Source organism: Podarcis pityusensis, assembly GCF_964106645.2.
Source record: "Podarcis pityusensis genome assembly, chromosome: 8".
Classification (NCBI taxonomy): Eukaryota; Metazoa; Chordata; class Lepidosauria; order Squamata; family Lacertidae; genus Podarcis; species Podarcis pityusensis.
Genome location: NC_138033.1, coordinates 24,798,829 through 24,818,661, shown reverse-complemented (window position 1 = coordinate 24,818,661; position 19,833 = coordinate 24,798,829). Strand labels below are relative to the sequence as shown.

The 19,833-nt window shown below is 42.3% G+C and overlaps 1 protein-coding gene across 3 annotated transcripts in view; it reads right to left on the bottom strand.

Annotated features, from left to right (window-relative positions):
* The window catches only part of PHACTR4 (phosphatase and actin regulator 4), an 88,796-nt gene that overhangs the window by 62,675 nt on the left and 6,288 nt on the right, over nt 1–19,833 (bottom strand). For all 3 annotated transcript variants that reach the window (XM_081015734.1, XM_081015735.1, XM_081015737.1), the window contains exon 2: nt 849–895. In XM_081015734.1, the coding sequence (XP_080871860.1) occupies nt 849–895 (47 nt within the window). The remainder of the gene's footprint in view (nt 1–848; nt 896–19,833) is intronic.

Here is a 19,833-nt window from a genome sequence, read left to right as displayed (position 1 = left end):
ACTGTTTTTAATTCGTGTTTAATCCTTTCCTTCACACACAACACATGGCATAATGCCATGCACAAATAAATTAGAGAAGTGCTTCTGAACCCAAATAAATCATTTTCCTTCTCCATTGGTACACCACAACCATTGGTCCATTTAGCTCAGTACTATCTACTCAGAATGAAAGTAGCTCCCCAGGTTTTCAAACAGCAGCTTTTCCTAGCCTTACATGGAGATGCTGGGGATGCAACTTGGGACCTTCTGCCTGGAAAGCATTTTTGAATTCTACCACTGACCTATAACCTCTCAACCGCAGAACTGTCATTGTGACCCAGAAGCTGTTTTGAGAAAAGCTTCTGGCATCATAACTGCTTTTCACAGAAATTTTTGAAAAAGCTGAGTATACATAAGATCACATACTTGCAAATTTTTCAAACCAAGGGAGAAAATGTCTTCCAGGTCTAAAACTCATTCAGGTCAAAATCTTAAACTAACAGCAAACTCAGAGCTCTTTATGTACTTGTTTGTAGGGTCAGGCATTTGCCTGGTGAAGGACTGATCAAATTCTGTCAAATAATCAGATATACTTCAGGAATTAACTTTATAAATTTAACTTTAGAATTCTAAGCACAGTGACTGCAATCTTATGCGTAAACCAGCTCAATATTTGACTGTGGTCAAATAATATACAATCAGTGCATAATATCTGACTATTCAATTGACCACTGTGCCAATGCCATTTGTGCCAGTGTGCAAATGCCACAATTAAGACTAAAAGTGAACTTTAAAAAATGAACATTTAGAACGATTGGGGACAGAAGGGATTGCAAAGTCTGATTTTGGATAATCAGAAGAACACTTACCAATGCTGTCTTCCGTTTCCTGTGACATGCTTGGTTTTTGAGCAAATCTTGCAAAAGAAAAGAGAAATTAGAAATTTTATTAAATCATGGATCTGTTGAACACCAGAAGATTTGACATCCGAGCAAAACAAAAACATCTCCAGTCAAAAACACAAACTCATATACAATATGGTCAAAGAGTGTTCCTAGGAACTTTAGGATTTCCTTCTTACATGCAAAGTTCCAACTTAACGAGAAGGTTGGTGGTTCAAGCACACCCAGGAACCGCTGTGGGAAGGATTCCTACATTGCAGAGGGTTGGACTACATCAGTGTTTTTCAACCTTTTTTGGGCAAAGGCACACTTGTTTCATGAAAAAAATCACGAGGCACACCACCATTAGAAAATGTTAAAAAAATTTAACTGTGCCTGTATTGACTATATATAAAGTAATTCTCTTGAATAGGAATCAAATAAACACAAAGAAAGTATTTTATAATTACTTTATTATGAAATAGTAAGTAAACAGAAATATGAAAAATTATAAAATACTTTATTCAGTGCGCAACCTGGGCCTGTTTGGCTGAACACAAAGCTGATATTCTGGCTGGAATCGAAGAAAGACACACACGTAGCTCTTCGTCAACAGCTCTCAGTCTCTCTCTGTATTTAGTTTTTATAGCAATCATGCTTGAAAAGCTCATCTCACACAGATATGTAGTGGAAAATGGGAGCAATGTCAAAATAGCTTTGTTTGCCAGAAGGGGGAACTCCTTGGCAGTATCCAACCAAAAACTGACCAAAGGTAGATCAGCAAATCTTAGCTTGAAACCACGATTTTGTCTCAGTTCAGTTAGTTCCTCCTGTTCCTGTAAAGTCATGTCCTTTCCACCAACTGATGCTGAGCTATAAGGGTCCCTAACCCAGTCAAGGCATTCAGTGGAGACTGAAGAGAAATAAAATGACAACTTCTCCGGTCCTCCTGGTGACTCGAGTTGCGCGGGAAGAAAGTCGGAAGATGATGTCCTACTGTGATAGGTCCAGGCTGGAGTCTGGACCAATCACAGCCCGGACATCAGAAAAGTGGAGGGTGTCCCCCTGAGGAGCGCCAATCGGCGCCCCTGCTGGCCGAGGGTGGGGTCAAAAACCCCACCCCACTCATACCCAGGACACAGTCCGGCGCCCGCCTAGTGGGCAAAAATTTGAATTTTTATTTTTTTAAAAATCTTTCGAATTTTTCCCACGGCACACCAGGCAACATCTTGCAGCACACTAGTGTGCCGCGGAACAGTGGTTGAAAAACACTGGACTACATGACCAACCCACTACAAAACACCATTGAATATAATGGAACTTACTTCCAAGTAAAAATTATGTTGAAGGACAAGATCAGGGTTCTGGTGACAACACATTATGTCGCTACCAATGCCAGACAAAATGTGTGGACCCCAAATTACATTTAAACTTTAAAATCATATTATTTTCACTCTGTAGGACAAATCTTTAACCCAGATCAGAACAGAACTTCTGCACATCAGTAATAACCCTAAAAACACATCAGTCCATTTCTCTCTAGGGTCATTCCATGTCAGTTCAACGCGGTCATGCCACCCACTGTCTTGAATTTTGATGAAACTTGGTGTACACCCTTCCTTTATGGTTGAAAGAAACCCCCTTTCTTGGAGGAAATAAAATAAAATGTACACAAGGCCGAGGATCTCAAGAGGGACAGAAACGCAGATTTCATGAAACTTTGGAGTGCTATAAAATCAAAACGGTTTGTGATAGAGGGGAAAAAATTTAAGGGGGTTTCTTTCAACCAAGGGGAATTCAGTCACATGAGCACCAACCTGCAGTCTGAAGTGGTACTTCCTAAAAGACAGGTTAACATTTAATTACCCAGATTTTTAAAGTCCCAAGTTTGGGAAACCCTGTCTTACTGCAACATTTGATTTTCTAGATAGGTTATGATTTCATTTGTACCCTTAAGAACAGGGGTTGGCAACCTATGGTCCAAGCGGCCCATAGGGGTCATTTAACTGGCCCATGGACCCCTGCCGTCCACTCAGGGACCCGCGCCGCCCACTTGGTCAGCTTCCGTGCACTGCGCTAAACCGGTGTGGAGCAGACAAGGGACCACCTTCTGCGACGCTGGCCAGCTTCCCATTGGTTGCAGGAAGCTCCTGCAGCCAATGGGAAGTTGTGCACGCCTCCTCCGTGTCGGAAGGAGTATCGAAAATAGCATTTGCGCATGCATGTGTCCGCCCACTCCGGTGTCTGTGGGACCGTGAACCGGCCCAAGCCACAAAAACCTTGCCGACCCCTGCTTAAGAACCATTCACAAATGAAGTTGCATATTAAGCTATTTTTAACCTGGTCTTGTCTGCAGCATCATTTTCTATGCTTCCAGTTTAGCTCTACTGACAAACCAAGTGGGCGGAAATTTTAAGTAGAAATGTATCCTTTGGGCAAAACAAGAGAGGCTACCCATCTAGCTCTTCCTTGACCTGAAGGAAAGGCAGAACAAAGGAAAGGAGGCTTGTAGAAACCACACTGAGCTATAGGTTTATTGCTAGTCTCAAGGTGTGCGGGTGAGATGACAAAGGAGTAGCAATCCTCTGAAAACCAAAGGTTTGGTCTCCAGCAGCATTAACACACAAACTGTAATGCAACTAGACAGTTTTCATCTCCTAAGAAATAGTTTTCATGTTGGGAAGTGATACTACTGTAGTTAGGGGATTCTCTCTTATTTATATCCAGTCCTTCCACAAAGGAGTTCGAGAAAGCATGCCTAGTTTGTTTCCCACATTTAATCCTCACAACAACCTTGTGGGGTAGATTAGCCAGAGAGTGACTGGCTTCACAGATGAGAAGGAATTTGGCATGCACACATAAATTTGCACACATGGGGGGGGGGAGCTCTTCCAGTCTATTCAGGATTGAGGACTACCCAATTTTAAGAAATTAAGAGGCTCTGGAAGTGACCTTCTGTAGAAAACTACTGCCAAATCCCCTACAGGTTGCCACTTGTTCAGAATAAATGTGCCATGAATCAGCCACATTCTTTCAAGTTTATGCTTCAAAAAATTGATAGATAGTAGACCTAATTTATATGGACACCACGTTGGATTTTAGTTTCTTTCACAATAAGCTTCACCAGAAAGGTCAATTTGCACACAAACAAGCGGTTACCAACTCCCCTAACACAGTCACAAGACAGGCCGATACGCATGCTTCTAAATTAAACAAGGAAAAACCACCAACTCCATGAAAGAAAATACTGTAGTATGAAAGCTTGCAAGTTCCAAAAGGGAGGCTTTCCTCACAATAGGGAACATCTGAGCCGCTACTAGTGCTAAATTTCAAAGGTAGTCAGAGTTACAGCTAAAGTAACAAAGTATTTGCAACATCATCAAAACCAAACAAATGTACCACAACGTTCTCATGGCACTTTTTCCCTAGGCTGTGCACACCTGTGTATACCACAGGAAAGCAGCATGTAAGCAACAGTTTATCAGCTATTAGACAACTCAAGAAAGCATGAATCCTCTGGACAATATGCATATTACTATTACTTTAGCCATATTACTATTACATAGTTTTAACACACTCATGTGTTTAAGCAGTATGGTTGGAATCAGGTCTTATTTGAGAATGCCCCCAGATTTTCATGGATATGCCAGTCAACTCCCAAATGTAGTTCATGTCACAGCTACTCCCTAAAGAAGTTCCCCCTGCATTCCCTGATAGCTATGATTGTGAAGGCTATGACTACCCATAGTCAGCTCCATCTATTCATGTTAACTCTTAAACAAGATGAAGCCATTTGTTCTTGAACAGTTGAGCCAGCTAGGTAGCATCAAAAGTTAAGCATTCACACCAAATATCTTTGTTTTGTAATGTAAATTAGCAGGGATGGAGACCCATCACTGGGGGCCAAATACAGCCCTCCAAGTCTCACCATCCAGCCCACAGGAATGTTCTCAAGCCACACTTCCTCTCCCTATGTCACAACCCCCACTGCCCCTCCTTAAATATTTTTGACTGGCTGGAATGTGTCCTCTTGGTTGCCTAGATGGCAACATGGATGTATTCATCAATCCAGGATTCCCAGGAACTCTTCAATGAACTCAGTGAAGTGAATGTATAACAAGGAACCAAGCTGGCCAACAGCTTATTGTTCACCAAGAACAGTAAGTGGCTTCCTAGCAAGTGGGACTCAACATGTCTTGTAAAATGGGTCATTTGCACAATTTGCTAGGCCTTTTGAGCTAGTTAACTAGTTAATGCCTCTACCTAAATGACGAAACTGTACCCTAGAATCCCAGATTCCCCATTTTTCAAAACAAGAAATGATGTGAATACGCACACAACTGACTGCAATTCTACCTAACAGTGTGATTCTACACTCATGATTTCAGGTCCTGAGTTATAAGTGCCAGTATCTAATGATCACAACAAAGCAGCTCGGTATTGGAACTCTGCCAGTTTTATTTAGTGATACTTCCATAAAGCTAAAGCCACAAGACATGCAATAGCCATTTCAGAAGACCAGCCCTCATGGTTTGGTGAAAGACATCAATGCTTTGCAGATTCACCTGAGCCCAAAAGATTGTGGAGCTCAAAAACCAAAAGGCAAAGGTTTAAAAATCCCAACAAGCTACCTAGCAGTGGCAGAGAACAAATAGCTAAAATAAATAAGTACAAGTTGTAATAAATTTAAAAATTAAAAAAATTGTCCAGTAGCACCTTAGAGACCAACTACGTTTGTTCTGGGTATAAGCTTCAGTGTGTATCATGCACACGAAAGCTTATACCCAGAACAAACTTAGTTGGTCTATAAGGTACTACTGGAAGGAATTTTTATTATTATTTTGTTTCGACTACAGCAGACCAACACGGCCACCTACCTGTAACTAGAACTACCTGACGCCAAGTACATGTTGTGTTACTCACATATACAGTTTTATATGCAAAGTGTCAGGAGTAATAATTTCTTGAGAAAGTTTCCATTTCTGATTTCCATACATGGATACTGCTTTTGGGAGATAATGCTTAACACTCTCTCCACAGGACACTGCACGTAAGTGACTACAATAGTTACCAATATACCCAAAGAATGCCAACAAACCTCTTGATACAAAATGGGATCAAATTTATCAAACAAGAAATGCTTCAATTTGTTGCTGGCTAGTCCTTAAACCAACATGACTTAAAAAGGAATGATGCTTGTGCATCTGGAATAATTTACTTGGGTGTACACTCACCTGTGAGCCAATTCAGAAGAGTCATCAAGCTAGAGGGAATATAAAAGAATCATAAACATGTAGAGTTGGAAGGGACCCCAAGCGTCATCTAGCCCAAACCCCTTGCAATGCAGGAATCTCAGCTAAAGCATCCATGAGAGATGGTCATCCAACCTCTGCTTAAAAACCTTCATGGAAGGAGAGTCCACAACCTCCCAAGGGAGACTATTCCACTGTCAAACAGCTCTTACTGTCAGATACGGTAGTTTTTCCAAACCTCCATATCCAAAAAGGCCAAATCTGAGAAACGGGTCAAGATCCCAATAGAAAAACTTAAGATTCAGAATTTATTCCAATCATAGATTGGGAGGAGTGTTTAACGCACGTATGTATGTACGTACACTTCTGCATATTAGGAAAGAGAGATCATTCAGTTTCAAACATAAATGTTTCAGATTAACATTTTAGCTTTATTGGTGCTATAGCTTAGCAGGGCAACAATATATTTCATTTTAATGGAATAAAAAGAACCAAGCTTAAAAAAGAACCCCCTCGACTCCTAGCATTTTGCAACCTGCTCTACCTTGCACTTGTCTGATCCACAGCAGGACCCACTGCAGTGAATGCACTGCCTCCTCTGTCCTTTCTCCTGCCTTTGCAGCTGGGCACCTGTATGCCTCAACACACTCAATCATTTTGTAAAGAACAAACAAAGGCAAAGAAGCCGTTGAATCTGGCTAGGTCACCCTCCCCAAACACATTGGGTTAATTCAGAGTAGCAGCTGTGGCAGAAGCACTCTACTTGTAGCTGCCTGATAATCCCTTCAGTTCTGCTCTCAATTCCACTCCCCCCTCCATCCATCCAAATGAGGTCAGGTCAGAATCACTGTAAACAGCAAAATTAGGCAACCACCCCAAACTCCAGCTAAGAACAGGAGCTGGAGAAGTACAGGTAAGACACCAGATGATTCTGTTCTAAATAGCCACTTACAGTGATCAAAATCAGAGCTTCTGAACATCCTACACATTTCAAAGGAATCTCCATTTTTTCCAGGACATGCAACATGAATGTATGTAGGTAGAAGGAAGCCCAGAGCATCTTTGGCATGGAAAAGGCAACAGATTCCCTTTATTCTATAACACCACAACACAGCTCTTTAATAGATGCTTTAGAGAAGAAATAGGCAAACTCGGCCCTCCAGATGTTTTGGGACTACAACTCCCATAATCCCTAGCTAACAGGACCAGTGGTCAGGGATGATGGGAGTTGTGGTCCCAAAACATCTGGAGGGCCAAGTTTGCCTATGCCTACTTTAGAGTGTTGTGTCCCTTGGCTTATGACATTTTCATCCAATAACATCACCACTGGTGGCTGCAACCACACTCAAATTTCTCAGCTATAACATCCAAGCACAACAAAGCAATAGCACTTCGCTACACAGTTTGTTGAGCATGCAGCATCAATAGTTACTTCCTATTTCCCTTTAAACACTGCACACAACTTCTCTCACGTTGTCTTCTGGCCTAGTATTTGAGGCATTAGCAAAACAGACAAGAACATTGGGATACAACATCAGGGTATTAACAAGACTGGTGATGCAATAGTGAGACCCACGAGAAATGAATGTTCAAAGTCTAACCAACTGGGCAAGCAGTTTTTGTTTTGGCTTTTTTGCAAAGGTGCAATATTTTCATTTACACTGTCAAGTCATAATGCACAGCACTGCCAAGCAGCTGCCTGCACTGCAGTCAAACCCTTTCTGAACAAGTAAACCAAAGAAGCAAGCTACCAGTGTGAATGAGCCATGATGGTAATTAGCAATGGCTGAATTCAGCTCTTTAAACAATAGACTTTTGGACAGCATGTTAATTATTTTAGCATTATTCTACCATGCAACCATCCCTCCTTTAATTCCCACCCAAACATTGACCAATCACAACAGGCACACTTTGAACTAAGCACAGAGTAGTCCTCCCAAAAACACACCATCTAATAAATGATCCTGAACACATGAACACACACATTTAAAAGGTGTGGTCTATGAACAACTGTTACAGAAATTTAAAGCAAAGGTTGTCAAAGTTTAGCCCAGTTAGTTTTCCTAGTTCCAAATAAATAAAATAACAGGTAACTAGATCCAACAGGTCAGCTTTGGCTGCAAGCAACACAAGCAGTGGCCTGCATCCTAACAGCTGAGCCCCAGTTGGATGTTTGATCATGGGGAAACCCCTCTGCATAGGGCTTTGTAAAAGGGAAGAACCCATTTAGGCTCAGCTGTAAACCTGCTTCTGGATGAGAATGCCAGGTCTAGAAGCTGCAAGTGTCAGGCAGGAGGTCCCCAGGAGACAATGATAACAGGAATAAGGGCATTAGCATCAATCAATAAAGGGTATCAATCAGTTGCCAAGAAATCAAAAAAGGCATATTTTAAAATTCTAGTCATCCTGAGGCCAGAAGCCCTTTGGCAAAGTCCTGATTTCCTCACATGTTGGTTTTGACTTTTAAAACTATTAATAACTTGGGACCAGGTCCATGAAGGATCCTCAGTCTCCACATTTACATAAGTAAAGGTAAAGGGACCCCTGACCATTAGGTCCAGTCGTGACTGACTCTGGGGTTGCGGCACTCATCTCGCTTTACTGGCCGAGGGAGCCGGCGTAAGCTTCCGGGTCATGTGGCCAGCATGACTAAGCCGCTTCTGGCAAACCAGAGCAGCGCACAGAAACGCCGTTTACCTTCCCGCCGGAGCGGTACCTATTTATCTACTTGCACTTTGACGTGCTTTCAAACTGCTAGGTTGGCAGAAGCAGGGACCGAGCAACGGGAGCTCACCCCGTCGCAGGGATTCGAACCGCCAACCTTCTGATCGGCAAGTCCTAGGCTCTGTGGTTTAACCCACAGCGCCACCCGCATCCCTTCCACATTTACATACCTGGACCTTAAATTTTTCTTCTGTGGCTCTTCTTTGGATGTTTCCACTGGGCAAGGTGCGGTGAGTGGCTATTAGGTAAAGGAAATTATGAGAGGTGGTACCTCTACTACAGAATGTCCTCCCCAAGAAAAGCACATCTGTTGTCTACCTTTGACAGCATATCAGCACCAGGCAAAGGCCTTTTTACTTTCCCAGGCTTTTTAATCTGTTCCAGGTCTTACGTCAGTTAGTTTTGTCTTTGCCATTTTTTATGTAGCTTTCATATGCTTTATTGTTGACCTCTTTTACAGTATGCATTTTAACTTCCTTTTATTCTTCTTGTAAGCCTCCCTGAGGACATTTATAATGTTTAAAATTAAGAAAGAAAAAAGGTTGTGCATGTTTACACCAGTTTTTGCAGATCCTACTGGTAGCAAATTTGCTGTGCAAGCAACTAAAATGGTATTTACTTCCCCTTTCTGCACATAAGAATGCAATTCATACCCTGTGTCCCTAGCATTTGTGCCAGTGCAAGTTTGATTCCCAGCACTGCCACAAAGGCACTAGTTGTGCTTTCAAGCTGGCCTTCTAATCCCAATTATTGATGTACTTGAAGTACTTCAGGAAATAATAAGATACTCAGCAAGAAATTAGTTATTGACTATGCAGTCTGGAAAGGCAGAACATGGTCCAGAAAACAACTTCCTGTCCGCAGCCCAGGTTCATTGTGCGAAATCTATTAGAACCGTTACATTTTATGACGAGGGAGGGAAAAGCTGATCACTGACCTCCAAGGCCAGCAATACTAATAGTGATCATTTTTTTAAATGCCACTGATTTTTAAACAGGCTACAAAAGTCCCCCAAAAATGTGCACACCCAAATTCTGCATGCAGAGCTATGACAAAATAAAATGGTGTGGGTGGATTCAACAGGAGCGCAGCTTAGTAGACATCACCTTTCCTGTACTTCCTGCAGCTTTCTAAGAAAGGTTCTACAGTGGGCTGATAAAGTCCATATTAGAACATCTGTCAACAGTTTTAACTGCATTAGTTCCTGGTCCATTTCTGGCCCAATTCAAGGTGCTGGTCATGACCTTAAATGGCTCTGAACCATATACCTCAAGGGCAAACCACATTACACAAACATTGGCCCAGGTGTTAACCTCCTTTTGCTTTTAGAAGATGCTGGGATCGGTGGGCAGCTGCTCCATGTCATGAGCCACTGAATTGCAGGCAGCAACTTTTGGGTGAAGTGCCCTCAGGCTCTGGACTTACTCGGCCCACCCAAGTTGGCCAATGGCTCCTTTGGGACAGGAAAGAGATTAAGAGGGCTTTCTGTTGCAGTTGCTTAAGCAACAAAGTGCTCTGAGCTCTGGTGCGTTCCTGTATGCTTTGGCAGTTCTTCAGTTGGCATGCTGCTGAATCCTGCCTCATTTCATAGAACTGTAGAGGGGGAAGGGTCCCCAAGGGTTATCTAGTCCAACTCCCTGCAATACAGCAATCACAGCTAAGAGGCCCTGGAAGATGGCCATCTAACATGATTAAAAACCTCAAATGAAAGAGAGTCCAGCACCTCTTGAGGTAGTCCGTTCCACTGTCGAATAGCTATTACCATCAGAAAATTCTCCATAATACAGTGGTACCTCAGGTTACATACGCTTCAGGTTACAGACTCCGCTAACCCAGAAATAGTGCTTCAGGTTAAGAACTTTGCTTCAGGATGAGAAGAGAAATTGTGCTCTGGCAGCGCGGCAGTAGCAGGAGGCCCCATTAGCTAAAGTGGTGCTTCAGGTTAAGAACAGTTTCAGGTTAAAAACGGACCTCCGGAACGAATTAAGTACTTAACCCAAGGTACCACTGTATTTAGTCATAAGCTCTTTTTTTGTTACTTGAATCTATTTGGTCAGGTCCTATGCTGTGGAGCAGCAGAAAACAACCTTGCTCCATCATCCATGTGACACCTCTTCAGATATCTGAAGATGGTTATCCTATCACCTCTCAGTCTTCTCTACTCCCAATTCCCTCATAAGGCTAGCTTTCCAGGCCCTTTATCATCTTGGGCATCCTCCCCTGCACGCATTCCATCTTGTTGATATCCTGCTTAAGCTGTGGTACTCAGAATTAGACTGAGTATTCCAGGTGGGGTCTAACCAAGGCAGAAAAGAGTGGTACTATTACTTCCCTTGATCTGGACACTATGCATGATGTTGATGCTGCCTAGAATTGAATTAGGTTTTTATGCTGCTGAATCACACTGCTTACCTGTTGGTTGCAACTACTGGCTTTATCTCATACCTCCTCCTCCAGGAACCAGCCCCAAAATTCATCATCTAAGGTGCGGTAGGGTCGTCTCAGTTATAACACCCTATCCTTGGAATACATTCCCCAGGGAGGCTGACCAGATGCAGACTATCTTTTTGGCACTGTCCAGGTTTTAACACATTTTAGTGAGAAGAATGGCTTTATTCAGCCTTTGGTTTCCCTCCATTGCAATATAGGATGGTTTAATTATATATATATATATAACTTCCGGGTTGGCGCCATCGCCGAATGGCGGACTCCCTCCGAGCTCCGGAGGGAGCCTGCTCGGCAGGGGCTGGGTCCTACCGCACCGGCGATGCGGGGACCCTTAAAAACCACGGCCACGGAGGCCGTGGACATGGAGACTCGGCTGGCACCGCTAGCGCCCTCCCGACTCGTGAAGGAGCCTTTTTAAAGGCTACGGATCGGGTGCCGGGGAGAAGCGTGGTGCTTTGAGTCCTCTGCTATCCCTGCCGAGCGAAGCCGCATGCCATCCGGCGGAGAGCGCTGACTTCTTCTATTGAAAATTCGGACTTCTTAACAACAACCCGTGAGTAATTTGGAAACCGGGTTCAAAAGGAGAAAAAAAGAATTTTTTTTCGGATTGGACACGAGCGGGGGGGGGATCCAAAAAGGAAGTCAGTCCCCCTCCCTACTGTAAACCTTCCAAAACAAGGATGGGGAAACCAAGGTCCAAAAAGATTTGTATTGCTGATAAAAACTAAGAATTCCACGATGGGGAACTACAAGAACTGTGCTGGAGGAAGAATTAAGGGAGAAGGGAAACGTGACCCCCCCCCCTGGGAACCGGGGTGATTGAAGAGAGAGCCTGGTGAAAAGAGTCGGAGATTTTGACAGTTGTCAAAGTAGCTGTCAAAGTCGGAAAGCAGAGAGGATTTTATTATGAGAACTTTGCTGGTTAAATTTGTTACAATTTGCTATAACTCGTTAAAACTTGGATACAAAATGGCGAAAACATGGATAACAATCGGACTTTTGGACTAGAGAAAACAAAGTTACAACAATCCCCCTAGAGGAGTTTCGGGACATTACAAAGATGGTCGTAAGTGGAAAAATACCATTGGAATTTTACAGGACTGGTTATCTTCTGGGAAAGCTGCAAAACGGAAATAATATTTTGTCTACAGGGTGTTCAGCTAAAGGAGACAATAGAATTTTCTATTGAAGAAAGGAAGGGACTGAACGCAAGTTTTTGTTCCTGAATAACAATAATCCCTGCAGAGTTACTAAACTTCTGAATTAGAACGTTTCAGCAGCGGAACAAGAGGAAATTGGACTACAACTTGGAAAGAACAATGGGGGGAGTTTTATTAAAGATTTGAAGTTAAATGTCTTAAAAAATAACTATAAAAAGAAAAAGCCAGCAAGGAGTTGGGGGAAATAGGTGATTTATGGACTTTAAGAATTCCAGGCAGATAACATGGTTTGGTGGTCAGGGGGAAATTAAACCGGGGACGGGGGGGGAGAACTAAAATCCAAAGGCTTGTCAACTTTTTTTTCTGAATTGGCTCTTTTTCACCTATTATACTTTTTATTTCTTATTTCTTATATTTCTATTGTGTGGGGTGTCCTTATCATTAAAAAAAGGGAAATTGTGGAATGAAAATGGGGTGGGCCCTGGGGAGAGAACTTTTGTCTTTTATTAAGGGTATTGATGAGGAGTGTATAAATTTTAAATTCGAATAATGGTCTAAACAAATTAAGTTTCAATTAGAACTGAGAGCTTGTGGAGCCAACAATATGAAAGGGGAATATGGTAGGGGTGGGGGAAGGGGGGAGTCCCGGAAAGTGGATGTATGAAAATAAGGCTTTGAATGTACTTTAATCTTTACTTTCTGTATTTTTGAAAATCTTAATAAATATCATTTAAAAAAAAAAAAAATAATTATATATATATATATATATATATATATATATATATATATTAGTTTTTAGGTGGACAGCTTTGTAAAGTTTTTCTTAACCTAAAAGGCATTGTATACCAACCTCAAAATAGCTGTTTGAATCCAGGTGCCTCTAATAAAAAATTACAGTATTTTTCGCTCTATAACACGCACCAGACCATAACACGCACGTAGTTTTTAGAGGAGGAAAACAAGAAAAAAAATATTCTAAACGAAATATTTTTGTGGTTCATGCTGTGGCCACAGACATGTGATCTGACAGTGAGTTTGGAGTAGCCCAATGCAAAAATCCTGAGGATCCATGTGGATCCATGCTTTGTAACCACGGAGGAGGGAAGGAAGGGGAACCATGGATCCTCTGCTCACGACTGCAGCAGATCCCCCCCGCCACCCGCAGGCATTCGCTCCATAACACGCACAGACATTTCCCCTTACTTTCTAGGAGGAAAAAAGTGAGTGTTATGGTGCAAAAAATATGGTACATCCTGTGCCCTCTCACACAAGTGAAATGGACCAAAAGAATTTGAGCAAGTTGATACTTCCTTGGCAAAGTTCTTTGAGAACAAATGAAAGTGTTTCATCATTCTACTGACTTTTACTGATTATTCGTACTATAAAAGCAGAACTTGCTTTGCTATGAAACATTATACACACCTGCATTTCCTAGGGAAACTCCCAGAGCCATTAGCTTGAAAGAATTGCTAGCAGTCAGGAAAAAGGAAACAAAAACATCTGAAAGTCACCAATATGGTTAAAATATCCACATCGTGTTGCAGTAGTGATGGTGAGTTCAGGTATGTCTTTAGCAGAAAATTCCTTACCAGAATTAAGTATAAAACCATATGTACACTCTTCAAACCAGGTTGCAGTGAACTATGGACCCCACCCTCTTGGTAAATTTTCAGCTGCTACGGAAACAACAGGCGGTTGTGTAGCACCATGAAATGAGTCAGCTACCTGGAACTGAGGTGCACCTGATTGGGCAGCAGCTAAAGAGCAGCCAGTGCCAAGGAAACTCCCCTCACCGTTGGCACCAATGCTCTGTCATGAAAAAGCAGTTACTTCAATATTGCTCAAACAGTTTCTTCCCGCTTTCCCTATTAAATAAACAAATGCATCTGATACTCAGAGGCAACATCATTCCCCTCTATTTCCAGTGTCTAGGTTAGGTGTGCCACTGCTTATATTTAGCCAAAATAGTACAAGTCAGTTACCATCAGAAAACCTGGAGGTGCCCCAATGTTTTAAGAAGTATTTAAACAATATTTAGAAAAACTGCTAAGGGGTGAGAGGATGGAGCATGATCAGTGGCCAGACAGTGCTGATTGACTGTTTGGAGGGCAGGTAAAACGGAGTTTCTGAAAACTTGGACAGGAAAACTTCACATTTTGTTGCAGGTTCAAATTGTGCCACTAAATATCAGCCCCTGAAGAGCAAGATTGAGGGATAAGCTCCTGCCTTCATACCCTATTGATGGGTTTCCTATCTCGAGTGTAGGGCATAGGATGCTAGATTAGATGAACATTTACACTCTGAATTACACTCTGAACATTTACACACCTAAATTAAGCAAACACCCTCAAATGGTATTATAATCCCCTTGAAACGGGTTGGCTGATGCCATGTGCACAATTACAGGAGAATGATTTGGAGCCAAAACATTTTTCAAAGGCATATGATGCAACAACCTTGTTGAAGCTTAGGGGGTTGATGCCTAGATGGAAGAATGTTTGGGGACCCTATGTATGGTGCTGAGTTCCATGTAGGAAGGAAGGAAGGATTATAAAATGTAACATATCAAGGACTAGAAATTCATTTTATCACATTACCAGAGTTCTTTCTATAGTACAATATGGTCCTGAACAAAAATAAGGTGATGATCAGATTTCTCATAGGAAACATATCCTGAGCTTATCAGCTACTTTGCATATATTCAATTAAGATAAATTAGTTTTGAATATACATGTAGTTCTGCACCTGCAATCAACTGGCACATGTCAACTACTGTTGGTTGTTATCTTACATTGAAGTAATCCTGAAAGGTATAGTGCTTTACGTTCAACCTTAAAGAGGGAGGGAGGGATATACTGATACTACAGACATAGCATGGAAGTTGAAAACCAGGAGTTTCCTTTTGTCTTCTTCATTTCTGTTCCTCTGGTGTTACTGCTGTCATATTTTCAATGCACACACTGCATTTAAAGGAACAGAATTGTTTTTAGGTTTTGTTAAGGCTCCAATAAATGGTTATAGACCACCCTTGAAAGCTTCTTTCCCACATAATGCTTCTGTGTATTCAACATGCATTGTCTGTCCAGTTGTCACCTCCCTCCTCCAAACAACCAGTTTGCGCCTAAGAGTGAAACCACCTTTAGAACAACCATCACACAGAATGCTTCCAGTCAGGCAGACAGGGAAGTATCACCACAGGTTTGCAGCCTGGAGGCTCAAATGCAGCAAAGTGGATTTCAAAAATGGTTTTTATTTCTCCATCACTAATGCTGCCAAATCAGAATAAATCCTTCACAGAGAGGAGATAATCTAACTTATGTGCTAACTGGAAATGTAAGCATCTCCAAAGCTTTCAAGCCATCCTACCTGCCTACTTAAGGGAATTAGTATTATTAGTTTATTTATTTTTACAAAGAAAGGGTGAAAATGTTTTTTTTTAAAACACAAATTAAGTTTTATTTTTCAAAGCACGATGCTAAAACATAAAGGGCAAATCCTAGCCCTTCTGCATCCTAATAGAACCACATTTATCAAAAAAGGCTTTGTGGTATTTATATCATTCAGATCAAGGTAGGGGAACCTGTGTCCCTTTCAGATGTTGCTGGACTGCAACATGCAACATCCCGAGGCAGCATGACCAATGGTCAGGGAGGCTTAGCTGCAGCCTGTTTCCATGACAAATTTCCAATGCGGACTAAGGCAAGCATTAGATATACTGGGCACTAGTTATTCCCCACAGGAAACTTAATGTGATTTATCGAATGCTCTGCTGATCTCACAATGCATCAGCTTCATTTGGCATTTATTTAAAATGCACTTCTACAATTAATTGGCCTCAGGCACAATAGCCAGCTCATAATAGATGAGAGCAGGATGGGGCAGAGAGGAAATTGCATCTAAACACTATAATTTGGTCTACATCTCAATAAAAATGAGATGCAAGGAACTCAAAAGGCACACAGTATTTCACACACACTGGAATTTTTATTGTATTAAGTAGTCAATACGGCCGTAGCAGATGCTTCTCCATGCTTTGTTTCCATTTTTATATCTCCAACCACCACAATGAACAGCTGCCTCCCTCTACTTAAAAAGAACATAAATGCACAGGCAGGTACAAGTTGCTCAGCTAAAGCCAGCTGATTAACTTAAAGCCATCATCATCCGGTTAAGAAGACCCACAAACATACAGACATCACATCTAAAATGCAAAGCAGGTCACACATTGACACTCCTACGCTTGAGCAGTAGATGCTTTCTGACTTCCTCCTGGCTCTGATTACAATTTTAGTCAGCTAGGGGATTTCAGCACACAACTAAAGCAAAAGGGAATGCATCCATCTTAAGGGTCACATTGTGGGTTAATTTTCCTGACATCTGGAATATCCTGTTTTACACGGCAGGTATATGGATCAGGAGCCGCAGCATGGACCCACAGCATAATGCATTTGTTATAAAATACACACGGGTGACGCTGTGGTCTAAACCACAGAGCCTAGGGCTTACCGATCAGAAGATTGGCAGTTCAAATCCCCGTGACGGGGTGAGCTCCTGTTGTTCGGTCCCAGCTTCTGCCCACCTAGCAGTTCGAAAGCATGACAAAGTGCAAGTAGATAAATAGGTACCGCTTTGGCAGGAAGGTAAATGGTGTTTCTGTGCACTGCTCTGGTTCGCCAGAAGCGGCTTAGTCATGCTGGCCACATGACCCAGAAAAACTGTCTGTGGACAAATGCCGGCTCCCTCAGCCAGGAAAGCGAGATGAGTGCGCAACCCCAGAGTTGTCCACGACTGGACCTAACAGTCAGGGGTACCTTTACCTTTTACACTTTGTCCCTACTAGTTGCAGGCGTTAATTTCCAAGCCAGAGAGGAAAAAAGGAAAAGAACAGTTCACTCTTTGAATGTATTTTCATTCCTGAAGAAAGACACTCTCTGTTGTTACTGATTTCAAATATTTATGCAAGCTACTACTGCATGAATTTTATTGTTGTAAGAAGCTTTGAGACATCTTGGTAGAAAACAACAAATAAACTCAAATAATTTATAAAATCAGCTGGAATGGTACCTAAAGCAAGTGTCAGGCTCATCCTCTGAATGTGTTTTCTTTCCTGGGTCCAAATGTACCCTATTTATGATGGGAACTGCCTTTCATAAACACATATGGCTTCCTCTAAGAAGATTCACATGTGGCAGAACTTGTTGCTGCTTCCCTTGAATCACATGTAGTCTCAAGGCCCTGCAGTCTGCAGCTATGCCGTACCTGCATGAGCCTCACCCAGGATGTAATTAAGGTTGAAAGCTAGCACAAGGACTGACATAGTCCAGAATGGGCTGAGTTTAGCAAAAAGAAAGGGGGGGGGCTGCAGCCAGTTCAGTGGATTCTTTCCACTGACTAGTGAATGGCATGGTTATCCTTCTCTCCACAGCTTTCTTTCAGTTTTGCTGGTAAAACTCCAAATAGGCCCTGCTCTACTACGAAACAGACACTATTCCAGTTTTTTCGCATATAGCTTTGTAATTTGATTTGATCTTGCCTACACAAACCCCTCTGCCTATAATGGTTTATGGTTGGAAACTAATCACCCAGAGTACTAGGCTCTCCATAGCTGACCTCCATCCCTGGATACCCTGCATTGCTTCCTGACTTTCAGGAAGACATGCTCAATTAACTAATAATGGCTAGGGAAACCCAGCCAGATGGGCAGGGTAGAAATAACATCATATTATTATTATTATTATTGTGCTAGACAGCATGTTGTTGTTGTTGTTTAGTCGTTTAGTTGTGTCCAACTCTTCGTGACCCCATGGACCAGAGCACGCCAGGCACTCCTGTCTTCCACTGCCTCCCAAAGTTTGGTCAAAGTCATGCCGGTAGCTTCGAGAACACTTTCCAACCATCCTCTGCTGTCCCCTTCACCTTTTGCCCTCAATCTTTCCCAACTTCAGGGTCTTTTCCAGGGAGGCTTCTCTTCTCACGAGGTGGCCAAAGTATTGGAAAATCAGCTTCAGGATCTGTCCTTCCAGTGAGCACTCAGGGCTGATTTCCTTCAGAATGGATAGGTTTGATCTTCTTGCAGTCCATGGGACTCTCAAGAATCTCCTCCAGCACCATAATTCAAAAGCATCAATTCTTTGGCGGCTAGACAGCATGCCCAGTCTTAATTAAGCAATTGCAAATTGCATTTCATAATCCACATACCACTGGCACAAAAACAACAGAATAACATCATTTGCAAACGTGCGTTTTCAGATCTTTCCTGCCTTCCCCACATTAAATATCAGAAGCAGCGCAACAGCCTCCCATCTGCCTAAAACCAATGGGAGTCTGTAAAGGCCTGTTACTTTACCAAGTACTGCACTAGTGCAAGCTAGGAACAACTGTACTGTGCCAAGGATCCATTGGCACGGTACAGCCATGAGAATCAGGCAACTTTGAGCCACTATTTTAATTGACCACAGTGACCCAAAGTGATATGTCAGAGGCAGTACTGGAAATTATAATGCTGCTCCTAGCCACCAAATGTAGGAGTTTAAGGCAGGTTTTGGCACTGCAGCTCCAGGAACTGCCCAAGGAGGCATCATGCCAACACCAAGCCTGGTGAAAGCTACTCTGCATTCACTTTTCTTTTTGAAGTATCAGATGTTTACAAGTGAGGGTAAGGGTTGTGGATTGAGTAAAAGTGTCTCCTCTAAGAGTTTTCTGGGGAAAGAAGAGAAGGGAGAGAGGTGCAACATGATACAGACATCATAAGAGGGAATTAAAAGATATAAAAGGCATCACTGAAAATGAGCAGAGTCAATGAAGTTACTATAGTGTCCTGTGCATTTGGCGAGAACTGATATTAAAACCGTACCCTCAAGAAAAGAGTCATCCCTGGAATAAATTTCATTTCTAGCACATGACTTTTCTCCCCTTCTGACCCCTCTTTTTTCTTTGCCTTTGAGATCAGGAGATAGCCACACTTTTAGAGAAGTGAAAGTCACAGACAGGGATAATAAGGGCCGGAAATGGGCTGAGTGTTATTGCTCTGGTGGACAGGGTTGCACCTAATAGTACCCTCTCCTCCATTGTGTCCCATTCTGCCTTGCTAGACAACTGGTATCATACAATGCCTCCTATACAAGGCTCCTTCATATGTTCACAGATGCAGTCTGGCTCACGCCACCAGAAGAATATTTTGGGAGAGCATGGTTTCCTCCCGCCCACTCCCCAAAGCATTGTATGAAAGAGCTTTGGTGACAGTTATTAGGAAATGAAGACAATTCAAACAAAGATTAGTATGTCAATAAGGATTTAGCAAGGTCTCTGGGCAGAGATCAGTTACCGTAGATAGGCATGCCAGGCTAAAGTAAAGTCCATAGCCATGAGTTTTCTTTCATTTTTGAATCT